The sequence below is a fragment of the Plectropomus leopardus genome, chromosome 23 (assembly GCF_026936395.1).
Source record: "Plectropomus leopardus strain MGB_pleo_1.0 chromosome 23, ASM2693639v1, whole genome shotgun sequence".
NCBI lineage: Eukaryota > Metazoa > Chordata > Actinopteri > Perciformes > Serranidae > Plectropomus > Plectropomus leopardus.
In genome coordinates this window covers 13764543-13779392 of record NC_142198.1, presented here as the reverse complement: position 1 = coordinate 13779392, position 14850 = coordinate 13764543, and the positions used below count along the sequence as shown (strand labels likewise).

Sequence of the window (14850 nt, the reverse complement as noted above, 5' to 3'; positions counted from 1 at the left end):
TCATCTCTTAAAAAAAAAACTCCATCCGCTCCGCAGCGGTCCTCAGAGACACTGATTGTGAGTGGGATGTAATTTGGCGTACTGCTGAACTTTGAGCGATGATTCAGGAGGCAGATAAGTTTGGTATCCTTACTTTGTGTTCATACAGCAAATCCAAACTGTGCAGAATGTCTCCATGGCCAAAAAAAATAAAAAAATAAAGATGACACAAACTGTTGGACGTTTGCTTATCGTTTTATTTAGCAACATGAAAGCTTTAAAACAGCATCAGATTTGATTGATTCTGTGTGAGAGGACTGTGCAGAAACACTGACAGTCCTCCTTAATTTTATCAGAAAATCGATCATCTCGGCTTCGTTTGTGGTAACCGACGCTAATTGAAGTCAGCAGCACAGCGTTGAATTCAAAGTAGTGTTCTTCAGTGTGCATGTGACTGCAGCGGAAACATGTTGAATTAATCACCATACGCTAAATTGAACTAAGTGTTGTGAAGTTCATTTCTGTTCTTTAGGGTTCCCACATTGTCATGGACAAAATTTCAAAACTTTTCTATGACTTTTCAAGGACCCAAAATACTTGTTTTCTTGCCCAGCATTTTGCAAACATGTAAGTCTGAAACTCTAATTTTGTAGTTTTCTATGAAAAAGATTTAAAAGAAAAAAAAAGTCACCAAAGATTAAAAAAAAAAGAATAGAAATCATCAAAACTTTTTAAGGAAACATGACATCCAAACCTGTTTCCTTGTAAAAACAAAAAAAAAAAAAAAAAACAGAAAAAAGTTTTCTATGAAAACGTATGAAAGTAAGTTACCTATAAAAGGGGGAAAAGAAGAAAAAATGTTGAAAAACAATATTTTAAAGAAAAAAAGTGTTTCCAAAACTAATGGTGATTTTTACTGGTTCCATGACTTTTCCAGGTTTTCCATGACCGTGGGAACCCTGATTCTTGTTTTTTGTCACTGAAGAGACACTGACCGATCCACTGATTTTTGAATTATGAATATTAGTATACAAAGAATAAGCTCTGGTTCATGTTGTCCTGCTTTATACAAGATATTAACATTTGAGTGCACATGAGCACCTTCAGAACGGCTTTACAGTGTAGGCAAAATAATCTATTTTACAAATTAACATTTGAAGTTATGTAAAAAAAAAAAAATTAAAGAGGGATGTTTACAGAAGCACAGAAGCATGAGGACTGCTGATAGAAGTACAAAGAAAGTACTGTACAGGAAGTAAAAACACAAATCACATGGCATAATCCAACCAAATTCTTCTTATTTTTTTTGCTAAGAAGCTGATTCATTACTCGTCCGAAAGGTTCTCCAGAATCTTTTGAGTGAAGCTGTGACGTGGCGGTGACGGTGGCTGTGAGTTACTTGCCGTGGTGGTAGAACCTTTGCCCGCTCTGGCTGTGGGGGAGGAAGCCGTGACGAGGAGCACTCTGGGGAGAGCTCTGGAACGGGGCCTGGAGACGGGAACGTGGAACAACATGAAGAAATGACTCACTTTTTAACAGAAATGTAAAGTACATCATGAACAGAAACACATGATGATTGGATAGAAAGGCTGATATCAAATAGAAATAATTGGAACCAAGTAGTTTCTCCTCCTGCTCAAATGGCAAAGGATAAAAGTCAACCAGATTTACTTTCATTTGGCATTTTGCCTCAATATATTAATGCTTTTCGGTCTCTTTGATGCCTGCTGCTTACGGTCCGTCGCCCCAACCTCACCTGAGCGCTGTAGGGGTACACGCTTATAAACATCTCGAACACAGAAAGTAAAAAATATAACAGGCAGAGAGCGGAGACTGCAGAGTTTGATGAGTCTAAACATTTTTCTTTTTAAAAGGAAAATCTTGCATAGTATGCATTTAATAAAAAGAGCGGCATGCATGTTTTGGGGATTCACCTTTGCAGTGGGAATCTGGACCGCCATCGATGGTGTGGGCAGCAGTCCTGGAGCAGAAGTATGCATAGCTGGTGGATGCATAGGCCTCAGAGCACCCTGTGAGAACATCAATGAGGCCGAATAAAAACTACTATCAGATAAGGAAGGGATTTTCTACACTTGATGACTTGGTTTACATATTTGAAAAGGAGTGAGAAGAAGTACAAACTTATCTAATCTGACCCCTTCACCATGAGTCACTGTTGTTAATTAACTCTCTGAAACCTAAGAAAAATGACCTGGTTTCTTTCAAAAACATTGGCAGAAGGCAATGAGCAATTTAAGCAGAAATGACCCAGAAATTTGCCCAAAATTAGAAAATTACAAGATTACCTGAAAATCTGTACAAAAAGGGATTTAAAAAAAAAAAAAGAAAAGGAAAAATGACCTTAAAAAAGTGCTAAATAATTATTTTAAATATATCATTCTGTATAATTATATATTTTTTATATTTTCCCCTAGCTTTTTTAAAAATAATTTTGCAAATCTACTTTTTTTTCCCAATTTGTGTTACATTTTTTGCCAAATGGTCAATGTTTTCAAAACAAAGAAAAAAAACAAAACTTGCACAGATTTAAATACTTATAGTGTTGTCAATCCAGATTTCAAAGGGTTAACCGGCTTCGTTATTGTTTTAAACCTATACTCTAATTAATTATCCTTGCCTACATATAATATTTATTAAATTTTAATTTACATATAAAATTACAATGTCATTACTGATTTCCATGTTCTGTCTGATACTTACCAATAAGAAATACAGTAGATTATCATTTGTACATATTCAGTGTTTTAAATCACAATTTCTAAAAAAAAAAAAAACAACCAATTCCCAGTTTATGAAAGGTTAGAAATGAAGCTCTTACAATTAGTTCTTGGTATTTTCTCTGTCCTTAATAACAATTTTCCAAGAGGAATGCCCATAATAAACAATAACTACCATCAAGGCGTTAATTAAAAAGGATAGGATGAAGCTTAAGCTTACTAAACCAACCCTTTTTACTGATCATATCCTCCTGAGTTACTCATTTCCTACTAACGTCTGTATCAGTAGACTGTAAATATTTCATTTCTTACTGCATCAGTGAAGCCTGATTGTTGGTTGGCGTGTTCCAGCTGCTTCTGGAGCGGTATTCCTGCTCCTGGAATGTATCCTGCACAAGACACAGAGGTTACCATTTGTAATCAATTATTTACATCAAAAACATAGCAAATATTCAAGTTATTTTTTTGTGTATTATTTGGGCTGCATGACTGTTATAAATATGCGTAAAAAAAGTCTAAAGCAGCAGTGGGAACACAAGGAGGATGATGACAGAGGAGCTGACCAGGCTGGGAGGTGAAGTGACTGTGGACGGGGTATCCGGGCTGCTGGTGGGGGAGGTACTGCATGGCCTGAAATGCAGACGCACCTGTGGGAGAACAAAAGCAACTTTGTCTCTGAAATGGTTCAAATTACTGATCTGAGCATGCCACAACAAGTACAGAGAACAATGTCAGTCTGAGTCAAAGAAACGAGAAATTCATAGATGCAAAATCTAAAGAGAAACACTTAAAGAGGTGTTTTTATGGAAACTGAGTTCAATGTGTATGTTTTCTTATCTTAGAGATGTGTGATTTCTGCTACTTAAACAGACACGTGTCCTTTACCTCTGATCTGAGAGCTGCTGGCGAAGCTGACAGGTACTGATGGTCCGGGGGCGTAGGTGGAGGGATGCTGGGCTTGAGCCACCCCGTAGGGCTCATGGACCCCCTGGCCCCCGCTGAACTGACCGTGCTCTGCCGAGCCCGAGCTGAACCCGGGCGTCTGATAGTGACGAGCCTAAAAGAGGAGGAGGAGGAGGGTTAAAAAGTGTAACACGCAAGACTGGTAACTAAATTTACATCTCATAAAGCACAAAGATAAAAAGGTGTAAGACTGAGAAAACCAAATATAGACAGATCTCCATGAAGAAAGTGCAAATCACCAAGAATCAATACTCAAAACTTATGACCTATCTAATATATGTTGAGATATTTTAGAGAAATATTTGATGAAAAGACATCAGATCTTTTGAGTGAAACACTCCTTTACTCACTGGAATCACAGCAGCTGGGAACAGCTGTTTACTACGTTCTCCAAGTAGTGCACCAGGTCGACTGTGGCTGACTGGACTGCCTGAGAGAGCCAAAGACACGGAGCACTTGACTACTAATAATAACGTCAAAAAGACTAATTTCCTAATAGCCTAAGTGAGGTTAGACATATTAATACTTGAAAACGGCCTGACCTTGAATGTTGAGGAGGTGCTGTCCTGCGTGCATGGGCAGGCTGGGTTGATAGCTGGCTGATGTCAATGTTGTGATATCGCTAGAAAGGACAAAACTGCAACTGAATGCGAAAAATACCCCAAACTGTTATGTACTGAAGGTAATGAATAGCAGCGTCATCTTAAGTACCTCTGCTCCTTTCTGCGCCTCTTCTCCTCTTCATGAAGTACTTTCTTAAGCTGTAAGAAGAGCTGGTGCTTCTCTTCCTGGAGTACCTGAAGTTTTTCCCCCATCTTCATGACCTGAAGTTTAGATTGGGAATTATACAATATATTTTTGCCATACATCATTTGGCCTAATGCCAGGTAAGGCGGCACAGACAAATGGACTTGGATGCACAGGTTGCAGTTTAAATGTTTGTTTTTTTTTCCCAAACCTGTTCTTTGGTTTCCTCCAAAGACATCCTCTCCTCTATTTCTTTTGTCCTCTTCCTCTCCTCCTCCTCTTTCATCTTCTGCTCCATCATTTTGTCCACCTCTTCTTCCTCTAAAAGATTATATTCATGTTTGTCAGTGATGGAAACACATTCAAATCCCTCACTTACAACAATACTCATCGAAGTATGAGAATATATTCATTCTAAAGAGCCTTCTCATTCAAAGTAAACTGTTGATACGTGTGTAAGCAGACACTTTATATGATACTCCAACTATCCTAATCTAATGTAATCACATGCAATACATGGCCTTTGGTTACGGAGCTTGTTGTGTTACATTTTTAATAAGTTTTGTTGATTTTAGTTTCTTTATACTTAAAGGGTTAGTGTATTTGTCCACATGTGGAGAAAATATTAAAAACATTATTGCAAATTATGGCACTATACTAAGGTGGGTTTCCATCAATTTCAATTATAATTTATCGGTATATCATCTAAGATTGTTTCAAGTCAACAGAGAGCTGCGTATTTGGGCAAAAAGCAAACAGAATTCAGAGTCCTTATTGCATAAGGAAAATAGACTAAATTTCAAATGGTACCTCTAGATACACAATCACACTATTTAACGATAGAACATAATATTTGCAGTCACAAATACAATACTTCTACCTCTTCAGTGTTGACAGTGTACACTCAAAAAGGTTTGTTTAAAAACACACACACACACACACACACACACACACACACACACACACACACACACACAGTGAGGGCTCACCTTGTCTCTTGCGCTCCCTCTCCCTCATGATGTGTTTGTGGAGGGCTCTGGCCATCGCGTTGGACAGCTTGGGTCTCTCCAGCAGGGCGGGCATGGTGACAGGCAGTGGAGGGGCCAGCTGATGGAAATACAATGTTCAGTTAAACAGTCACGAAAGGTCACCAGATATACCGTGGGTACATGTAAAGCTGTCTATTATCTAAGCCAGGGGTACTCAATTTGCATTGCTTAAGGGCCACTTCTGCAAAATGACAGGAGGCCAGGGACCAGTCGTAGCAGCCCCCTAGATGTGTTGAGGATTTCAGGTTATTTCTAGGATTTTAGCACATTTCTAAGTTTTTAGGACTCGGCCAGAATTTTACGGTGTTATTAGGTTTTTCAGAAGTTTTCAGGATTTTTGGACATTTCCAAGATTGTATGTCATTACTCTGATTTTAGGGAAATGTGTGGGTTTTTAGGATTTTGCTAGGGTTTTAGCACATTTCTCGGATTTTAAGAAATTTCCAGGATTTTTGGCATATAGGATTTAGTCTTAATTACGCTTCTAGGATTTTAGGAATTGGGAATTTTGATGGCTTAGCTAGGACCTCTGTCAGGGGATCCTCCTCGTTTTATGCATTCTTGTACCTTTTATATTCTACAAGTACAAAATCAATTCCCAGGGTTAATCACTTTTTTGGAACTTAAAATTGGTTGGGGGCCAGCTTTTGGGGGTCAGATTTTGCCGCGGGCCATAAACTGAGTATAACAGGTCTCACTTCAATTGAGATACCACAAGTGTAACGACTACAGGCCTAGCTGCTATTCGGCTAACAGCTACGTTAGCATTGCTAGCTATAGCTTTTGATAACTCACAGTATATTTACGTATACAATGCATTAATGGTCGTGGTATGGTGTGCGACGATGATATATTGAACTTAAACATGCAAACCAGTGGCCACATCTTTTTATTTCCAACATGTTCAAGAGCAAATGTTAGCTGGAGTTAGCTAGCAGATTAGCACTTATTTTATGGTATAGCCATGAGAGCGTTAACAGTTACTTTACTGTGGCGAAGCGACAAAATACAAAATAAACTTACTTTTGTTGCTTTGTGGGTCGTTTAATAAGAACCTAACCGTCTTGCGGTTGTCAATTTGAGGCCACTCGACTCTGTCTGGAGCAGTTGATAAGGTAAAATCAAAAACCCAAAATATAAACAGACGGAACGGTTTTCAGCCCGGTCGATAATGTAGCACTTCCAGTGCCAAAGAAGCGGAAATCCCACCCCCCGCCCCCTCGAATTGCATTTTGGGAACTGTAGTTTCTCCTGTATTATAGCGGCGATCTCAACTTCCAAACACCCCTGCGGTTACACTGTGTATAGACACACTGTAAGAAGCTTTTCAGCTTTTTACTTCATTTTTAAAATGTCAGCCAATTAACTTAATTTGACAAAGTGGTCCATTTTTTATTAAATGACGTGTATAGGCTACTTATCTTATCTTATCAAGTCAATTAGTTTAAATTTAAGTCCAATTCTGGGTCTAATGATTTTGGATACAAAGACTACTCATAATGTGTCTTGTTGAGTCTGCCAGTCATACACAGTCAAACGCAATTACATAAAGTTAACAACAGTAGGAGTGGCTTTGCAGAAAGGTACACACTATCTGAGCAGCCACAGTAGTTTAAATGATATGATAAGGCAACCCATGCAAATGCAAAAAGAAAGGCTCAACTAAGTCACATATTTAGGGTGTCTTATATACATCTGTGTATATGTTTGTTGTATTCGTTCTATCAAGAGTCTAGGTTTTGTTTTAAAACTGGGGGGTTTGGAGGTCCTTCCCTGGTAAATTTTGAGTGTCAAACACTATGTTTTATGCATCAATTTGTGCCCTACCTGAATCAATTTATGGTGGAAGTGGCTTAAATAATTATAAAAATACAAGCCCTCTGCTACTTTCAGGATTTTATTGTGATGGGGTGGGGGTAAATGTAAATATTGAAGGGGACATGTCCCCTGTGCTCCTGCTGAAATCTATGCCTTTTGGTCTTCTGAAGGGGTCTGCAAACTTAACTATGAACAGAGCCATTTTGGGTCCCCAAAACCTGCTTGGAGCAACAAACATTTTTGAGCCCTATGATAAAGTGACACAATTCATTAAATTATTCTGTCAACATTACTAATATGTCTTATTGAGAATTAATTAATATGTTTTACCACAGGGTGGCTACTTTGCAGTGTGCTATTTCTGATTATTTGGGTGCCTAAACTTTACAGCATTTGAAGCAAAAGAAAGAAAAAATCTGTCCACAAACTGAAATGTTCTGTTTTTCTGCAGGAATTCTTATTATTATCATTATTATTTTTAAATTTGGAATCCATAGCTAGCCTAGCCAGTGAGACTCAAGAGTCCCATAATCCCTACCTTTGGTCTACCTGGTCAGTTTCCGGTCCGTACCACAGCTTTTTCTAAAATAACCCTCTACCAAATATGACCTAAGACATTCAATAAAGACAAGAAACATCAATAGCTTTTCATCACATTTTATCATGTATGGTCATGAGTGGAGAGAAAGAGCCAGTAATGCAGCTGTATACAGAGTTCAAACCTTGTTTTCTTTTTTAAAAAAAGGAGACAAACTTAAAAAAAAGAGAAAATTGCACTCAGCTTTACAATACCTTTTTAGAAATTAAGCCATCTAAAATTAACAATAACAACAACAACAATAATCATAGTAGCAGTCAACGTAATAGTCTTACCACTGAAAGCGGAGGATGATTGTTTAGTCTGAATTCTATTAAACTCCTTGCTAAGGTCAGATGTGGGGCAGCCAACTAAATCCTCACTCACTTCAGCAGCTGGTGAATTCTTAAAAAACTACCGAGCCACTTTTTTCTAGGAAAATAACTGCTGCAAAACAGTTATCTTTTACTCTTCCAGAGACAAATAACCTGCCTTCAACTGGTAGATGCTATTCATGTCTTATGTAAAATCATAACACACATTATACTCCTACAAGCCAACAGAGTGGAAAAAACAATAAGCTATTCTTATTATCAATAAGAGTGGATTTGAACTCACGTACTACGTCTTTCTTCCGTTAACCCCGGGGTGACTATATTTACGGCCTAACACTATTCGTTACTCTCAGTTTTTCAGTAAATCAATTACTAGAAAAATAACTGGCCATGAGACCACTTAACCCGAGTCGCTACTGAAAGGAAAAGTTGGAGGCAAATACAATTCAGACTGCAGAATAATAAAGACATAAATGGATGGGAGAGGGGCGTAATGAATGGGTGGTGAAAGTGCATTTGACATATTTATTCTGGGAACTCTAGGCTGCTGAGCTGGATTTAATATTTAAATGAATGAATGGTGGGAGGTCTCGGAAAGGTGGGTAGTGGTTGGAGGGGTGGGGGGTGGTAGTGGGATCAGATTTCCCTTTGGCTGCTCCCGTACACGCTCTCATCACTGTAGGCAATGTAGAGGAAAAAGTCCTCTTCGTGATGCTCCTGACAGCGACAGAAAGAGAAAAAGATGTCAGTATGACATTAAAAATGTAAAATGTGGAGGGAATGACATTGAAGTGGGATGACCGTTCACTTTTAATATCTACATATATTAAAACAAGCTATTGATTAGGTGTAACTGCTAGAAAAGCAATTATAAGGAAATTACTTTATGAAATCTTTGTAATGGAAAGAATAACCTTTTTAATCAAGCCAGGAAACTAAAATTGAGGAAATTTGAAAGACGTGGAAAATGTATATTTCCCCGAAATGCCCGAATTTTGTTTAAATATGTTTATTGACTTCTGTATTTTTATTCATTTAACTTAAATGCTGAAAAACCAATGCTCTATATTTGTGTTTTTTTCTTTCTACATTGCAAAAAAAAGATAAAAAAGATAAAGGTGAAACAAAATAAACAAAATGTTAAAAAAAAAAAAAAAATTTTAAATGCAGAAGGAAGTGCACTTTAATAAGTAGAAAAACACGGCACGATACGCTGATAGAGACCTAATCTGAGAGCAGGTCAGTGAGGTAGAAAATCACCTGGTACAACAGTCCCATGGTAGCTGAGGTGGGTGGAATGACGTTGTTTACAAAGAAGAAGAGCGCATCCTCAGCTCGCAAGTGGATTCTTTTCCGGATGAGGAAGTAAAACTGTCCCACTAATAAAAGAAGATAAAAAATATTGACAGAATTGTAGATGCTCTGGTGTCTTTTAAATGTCGTCCAGAAACTTGACACATAATAAAATATTTACCTGTCAGGTCGGAGGGGACAAGGTATTTCTTCTTGTCCAGATCTCCTATTCTGGCTTTGGGGGCTTTCTCCACAATTACCTGAAAAAGAGCCATGGCACAACATGTCCTCAGCAGATAAATCTTTTCAATTTCCACTGAGCAAATACTGTGGGTATCAAGTGAGAAGTACTTTATTAGTGTTTCACCTTTCCAAGAAAAGGGATCTGAGAATACACAAAACTGTCAGTCAGGTGAGGACTGCAACATTTTTAAACCAGGTGTTGTGTTTCATTTTAAGTTCATCTGGAGCCCAGTATTTTTTAATTTGCCATTAGAAAGACTTGGATATATTTGTATGTTAAACAAGTCAAAGCTTGGATTTAGTACAGTAGATTAGCTAAGCACAAAAATGAAACTACTTTTTAAGTTCCTTCTCTTTATTCTAAAAATAGGACACTACCTGCTCACACAGCAGCAGCAACACGTCACTGTAGAGCTTAAATGATTAGTCCATGGACACATTAACCAGTGATTTTTACTATTAATTGGATTTCATTTCAACGGTTCCAGATTCTCAAATTGGAACATCTGCTTTATTGTCTTATATTGTAGTTAAATTATATCTTTGGATTTAACACTATTGATTTCTACAACTTAACTATCAAACATCCAAGGTTAATTTGACAAAATCCAATATCCAATTTGTGGTGGTTGGAGGATCGTGCAATTTCTGCCAGTCACTCCGGGAGACTCCAGGGAAAGTATCTATAGCTTTGAGGAGGGTCAAACCAAAAACAAACAAACAAAAAGCAAAGTCACACCCCAACCATCCCCGTCCTCTGAAAAATAAATAACAGTCCCTACATGATGTTCATTGTTGTTGCAGCAAAACATCAAGTTTCTCAAAATCTATAGCTGATATTAGCAGCTCTAAAATGAGAAGCAGTGAAACTAAATTGTAAAGACAAATAAAGCTCATCATATATGACAAAAAAAGTCCAGAGAACATAAATCTGCTGTCAATTTTGACACAATCAGACATATTAGTTTAGTTTCAGAGGCAAAATGCCAATAGCTGTGGACTATACTGTCTATTTTGTATGAGCCAGGGCGACGTAAACAAGTATCCTGTTTGTTGACACATACTATTTTAAGGTGCATTGCTATTAGCGTTTCAACATACAGCCTCAAACTACACCCAGCTACCCGTTCAGACCACAATCAGCCTGTATAATCAAACTGTTTTACACCGTAATAACAAACAACAATCGTTGTAACTATTGTGGCGTTTGTTACATTGTTTTTCTCTGGATCTCTCTGATTCAGTCATATTATTGTAAAATAAACACACACGGAAGGATTAAACGAAGCTAGAACTAGCTGGCCCGCTAGGTGCGGCCGAATTTCTTTCTGGTTAACCTCTAGCTTTGTTAGCTGACTACTGTGCTGTTTACTAACGTGGTAGGCACATACTGATAAAAATACTTATATTTGGGTGTAGCTACGATTAACTCACATAATTTAAGATATATTTTAAGTGCGTACATTGAGTGTCATTAACAAACGGCTTCACAGTACTAGCATTTACACACGGATCGCGCTGCCAGGCTAACGTTAGCTACTTACAGGTACCCTGTCCGGATACTTCTTCCTTATTTTCTCGCCTTCGGACCGCCTTTTCTCAAAAGGATGCTCTTCTTTGTACTGAAACTTCATCGTTAAAAAGAGATGACAGACAACAAGTCGGTCACTCCAAGGGTTGTACGATAACTGGGTGTTTGCTCAAGGAAACGGCTCAGATCGCTGACACACACGACAAAAACAAACGATGCTAACTAGCCTTTAGCTCAACACAGCTGTTTTCCTAGTGCGACTGCGGCGGAGGGATACAATAACAACATGACGTTGCGGAGAGTGAAGTTTGCAGGGTGGGCTTCACGCTGTCGCAGACCACGTCAGCGTTAATCTAAAACTGATAATCGTTTGTTATTCAAGTGAAATTTATTTATGTGAGCTGAATCATTTTTGATGTGATTTGAAATCTACGGCGCAATTTTAAGTGGAACTATTTTATTTTGATCAACCTCTGCGCGTAAAGACGTAGGGCAGGGCAGTGAAGAGGCAGCTGTCCTTGTCATATGACCGAGGCCCAGCAGTTAGCAGCTACACAGGAGAAACTGAAAAACGTGCCATATTAAACTGCAAATTGGGCTGTATTTTGTGACCGGAGCTCTAAATCTGGGCCGAAAGATTTCAGCAGGGACCCAGAAAAATGGAGAATATTATAAATGAATGTGCATTCACTTAATTTACGAGTTAAAGGCTTACGAATTATTAAATTGGCTTGAAGTTTCGCAATTTCCCTTTTTTTTCAGGACATCATACAAATGATAGTCAGTGAGATCCAGTGGATGGAGCTTGTGGAAGAATTAAGAGTGGTGGAAGAAGTGTTAATGTCCTTTACTTAAGTAAAAGTACGAATAACAGTGAAAGTACTCTGTCACACTTAAAGGAACTATGAAAATGGTACATAAGTAAAGTAAGTATAAGCAGGAAAATATACTTTAGGTACTAAAAGTAAAAACACCACAAAAGCTCAAAATTATTAAAATAGAAAAATAGAAGAACACCCAAACTCAAGATTATTTTTAAAAATAAAAAAATCCCAAATTAGAAAAAAGTAGAAAAAAACACACCTCAACACAACTGTATATTTAATTTTCTGTAACTAACCCTTCTTACGATTTTTATGCAAAAGTCTTAATTTGTGAAGAGTAACTAAAGCTTTCAGATAAATATAGTGTAGTAAAAAGTGCAATATTTCATATTTCTTCCTTAAATGTATTGGAGTAACAGTACAAAGTAGCATTAAAAGACAATACTCAAGTAAAATACAAATAATGTACGTAGTTACATCTCACCATAGAGAATTAAGGATTTTTTTTTCTTTTTTTAAGATGGCCGTTTTGCAGTGGGACACTTTTTTGTATTGCTTTTATGGTGCGTAGTAATAATAAATACAAGTTTTTAAAGAATAAAATGAGGAATATTTGATCTTCTGTATTAGTATGTCAGAGTCACATTTTTGTTATTCATATGGCCGTGTCCTTACACAGTCATGAGCAAAGTTGCAAACCTGTTTATTGTTCATGTGATTTACTGCGTCATGACTCACCTACTCATGTGACATCGCAACCTAAATTCCCCTCAGTGCTTTGACAGACAGACCTCATGAACCTAAAAAGTCCTTTGTGTGTTCATAGACTTCTCAATGGAGACAGTTTTGAAAGTGAAACAACTTTTAATGTTCAAACCAGAATATTAACTATGATTTTATGTGATCAGTGTTATGTTTATTATGTCTGGTTCATTTAGGTATGGGATGTTTTGCCAGTTTCTGGGGTTCAAAAGATAGATTTTATAAAAAAAAAAAAAATAGGTACAGTCAGCAGCTTCAGGTTAACATGCAAGCTGTACAGTAAAACTCAAGTATCGCTTTGAGGTTTATTATCGGACTTGAGGTATGACAGAGCCACGTGAATGGTAAAGTTTGTTTGTTCCCCCGTGCACATCCAGAGGACTTTTGCAGGTGCTGGATCAAAAAAATCAAACCAAGGCAAGAAAAGATTTAAAGCTCCCAATAAATTTTTTAATTGTGCAACGTTTCAATCCGACGGATCTTCATCAGGCTTTTTTTTTTTTTTTTTTAAAAATCATTATCACAGAACAAGAAAATATAAAGACACAAGCACATTACTGTCTTAACACAAAATCTGGCTTATTGCATGATTGAATTTGCTGACATTTCCAAAACTTTTTGGGGAGAGTAATTTATACCTTTATACCTTTCTTTTATTTTTTCAGTGTTTTTCAAGATTGTTAGTTTTTAATGATTAATGTTTCTGGATAATTTCTGATATATTTTTTGTATCTTTTGATGTATTGTTTGTAGTATATTGTACTTTTGATGTGTTGTATTTGGTAGAATCATGTAAAACACTGATTTCATTTCATGGAGACATGTTCTGTCCTCCATGTGGAAGTGTGCCTGTCAACTCTGCTCTTGTTTCTTTATTTTTGATTTTGATTTTCTTGCTCTGCGATCTCTTAGATTGAAATGTTGCACAGTTAAAATTTACTGAGCTATTAATACAGTGTGCTGATCTTCTGTTTGACTCTGAATGAATATTTCTCCCACAAAAACTCAGTCAGTCACAAATCCCAAGTACAGCCTTCAAACCACAAAAACCACCCAGCAGCTGCAGTCCTGGTCCAAGTTATAATAATATCAATGTATCTCCATCTCTATGCCTTGCTGCAACTACTAGTGGGCTGCACTGTGCATCCAAAAAGCAACAACTTTAACTCTCTACAGCACTCCTTTGAGGAAGAGGGACATGAAGGAAAAAGCAGTCTTCCCTTTCCCAAGAATGTTTGACAAATGCAACAGAGGAGATGAGATTTAACAGGATGGCTGGTGAGAAGACTCACAAGAGTTAACAATGACAGATTGACGTTTTCTGTTTCCAGCTTTGTGTACTTTAAAACATTATCAGGAGGTAGAGGTATTGGAAAACAGCAGCTTTTATTCTCCTCTTCAAATGCCGAGTAAAGAAACTGCTGCTACATAAAACCGCACGCACGCACACACAGTACTGACTGATCAGTGAATCACACACATCGAAGTTGAGAAACTTACCTGTATGTTATGACTGAGAGGGGATAAATACCATATTGTTGTTGGGAGTCCACAACAGAATTGATTTTTAACCCTTTAAAACCTGGGATGACATCACTTTTCTTGTGCTGTTTTCAGACTCCTTTCACAAGAATTGAAATCTTTGAACCCGAAGCATATTGGCTTTGATTTCTTTTTAAAAAACACCGGAAAAAAGACAGTTAGAAACTTGGTGAGAAATGTTCCACAAATTGCAATATATTAGTGGATTTATAAAGATATGTTGAAAAGTTAGATAGGAAAAAAAAATAGGGAAAAAAGAAAAAATCTAGGGAATATTATTATATATAATGTGATAACATGTTTTATATAATGTCACTGAAAATGGTTGAAATTCTTGAGCACCACTTTCAGGCCATTTCCTTGTTTGTTTTGCTAATTTTCAGGATTTTTAAAAAATATTTCTTGATTTTTTGGGGGGGTCATCTCTGCTGAAGTTGCTTTTTGCCTTC

General features: G+C 37.3%; 2 protein-coding genes across 3 annotated transcripts; both read right to left on the bottom strand.

The window, feature by feature from the left end:
- Nucleotides 1-215: 215 nt before the first annotated feature.
- gps2 (G protein pathway suppressor 2) lies at nt 216-6678 on the bottom strand. Of its 2 annotated transcripts, none has more exons than XM_042511993.2 (11): nt 6500-6678; nt 5417-5534; nt 4639-4748; nt 4392-4504; nt 4223-4317; nt 4031-4110; nt 3603-3774; nt 3281-3364; nt 3030-3106; nt 1914-2009; nt 216-1467 (listed from the first exon to the last, which is right to left on the bottom strand). In XM_042511993.2, the coding sequence occupies exons 2-11, from the start codon at nt 5508-5510 to the stop codon at nt 1375-1377; spliced, it is 1014 nt and encodes a 337-aa protein (XP_042367927.2). In that variant the 5' UTR covers nt 5511-5534; nt 6500-6678; the 3' UTR covers nt 216-1374. The 2 variants fall into 2 exon arrangements, with proteins under 2 accessions (XP_042367927.2, XP_042367928.2); XM_042511994.2 differs by having other exon boundaries at nt 4223-4302; nt 6500-6677.
- A 1257-nt stretch (nt 6679-7935) lies between these two features.
- Nucleotides 7936-11525, bottom strand: LOC121962303 (gamma-aminobutyric acid receptor-associated protein). The gene is made up of 4 exons (XM_042512538.2): nt 11287-11525; nt 9681-9759; nt 9467-9585; nt 7936-8923 (listed from the first exon to the last, which is right to left on the bottom strand). The coding sequence occupies exons 1-4, from the start codon at nt 11374-11376 to the stop codon at nt 8843-8845; spliced, it is 369 nt and encodes a 122-aa protein (XP_042368472.1). The 5' UTR covers nt 11377-11525; the 3' UTR covers nt 7936-8842.
- Between the last annotated feature and the right edge of the window lie 3325 nt (nt 11526-14850).

What these genes read in the sequence shown, in the direction of transcription:
- gps2 (XM_042511993.2), bottom strand. Translation starts at nt 5,510, where the DNA reads ATGCCCGCCCTGCTGGAGAGACCCAAGCTGTCCAACGCGATGGCCAGA. An exon ending in AATCAGGCTTCACTGATGCA is followed by an intron (nt 2,010 to 3,029) that starts GTAAGAAATGAA and finishes ATGTTCTCACAG; the next exon opens with GGTGCTCTGAGGCCTATGCA. An exon ending in TCCAGATTCCCACTGCAAAG is followed by an intron (nt 1,468 to 1,913) that starts GTGAATCCCCAA and finishes TCCCGTCTCCAG; the next exon opens with GCCCCGTTCCAGAGCTCTCC.
- LOC121962303 (XM_042512538.2), bottom strand. Translation starts at nt 11,376, where the DNA reads ATGAAGTTTCAGTACAAAGAAGAGCATCCTTTTGAGAAAAGGCGGTCC. An exon ending in AGTATCCGGACAGGGTACCT is followed by an intron (nt 9,760 to 11,286) that starts GTAAGTAGCTAA and finishes GCTCTTTTTCAG; the next exon opens with GTAATTGTGGAGAAAGCCCC. An exon ending in TGTCCCCTCCGACCTGACAG is followed by an intron (nt 9,586 to 9,680) that starts GTAAATATTTTA and finishes TTCTTTTATTAG; the next exon opens with TGGGACAGTTTTACTTCCTC.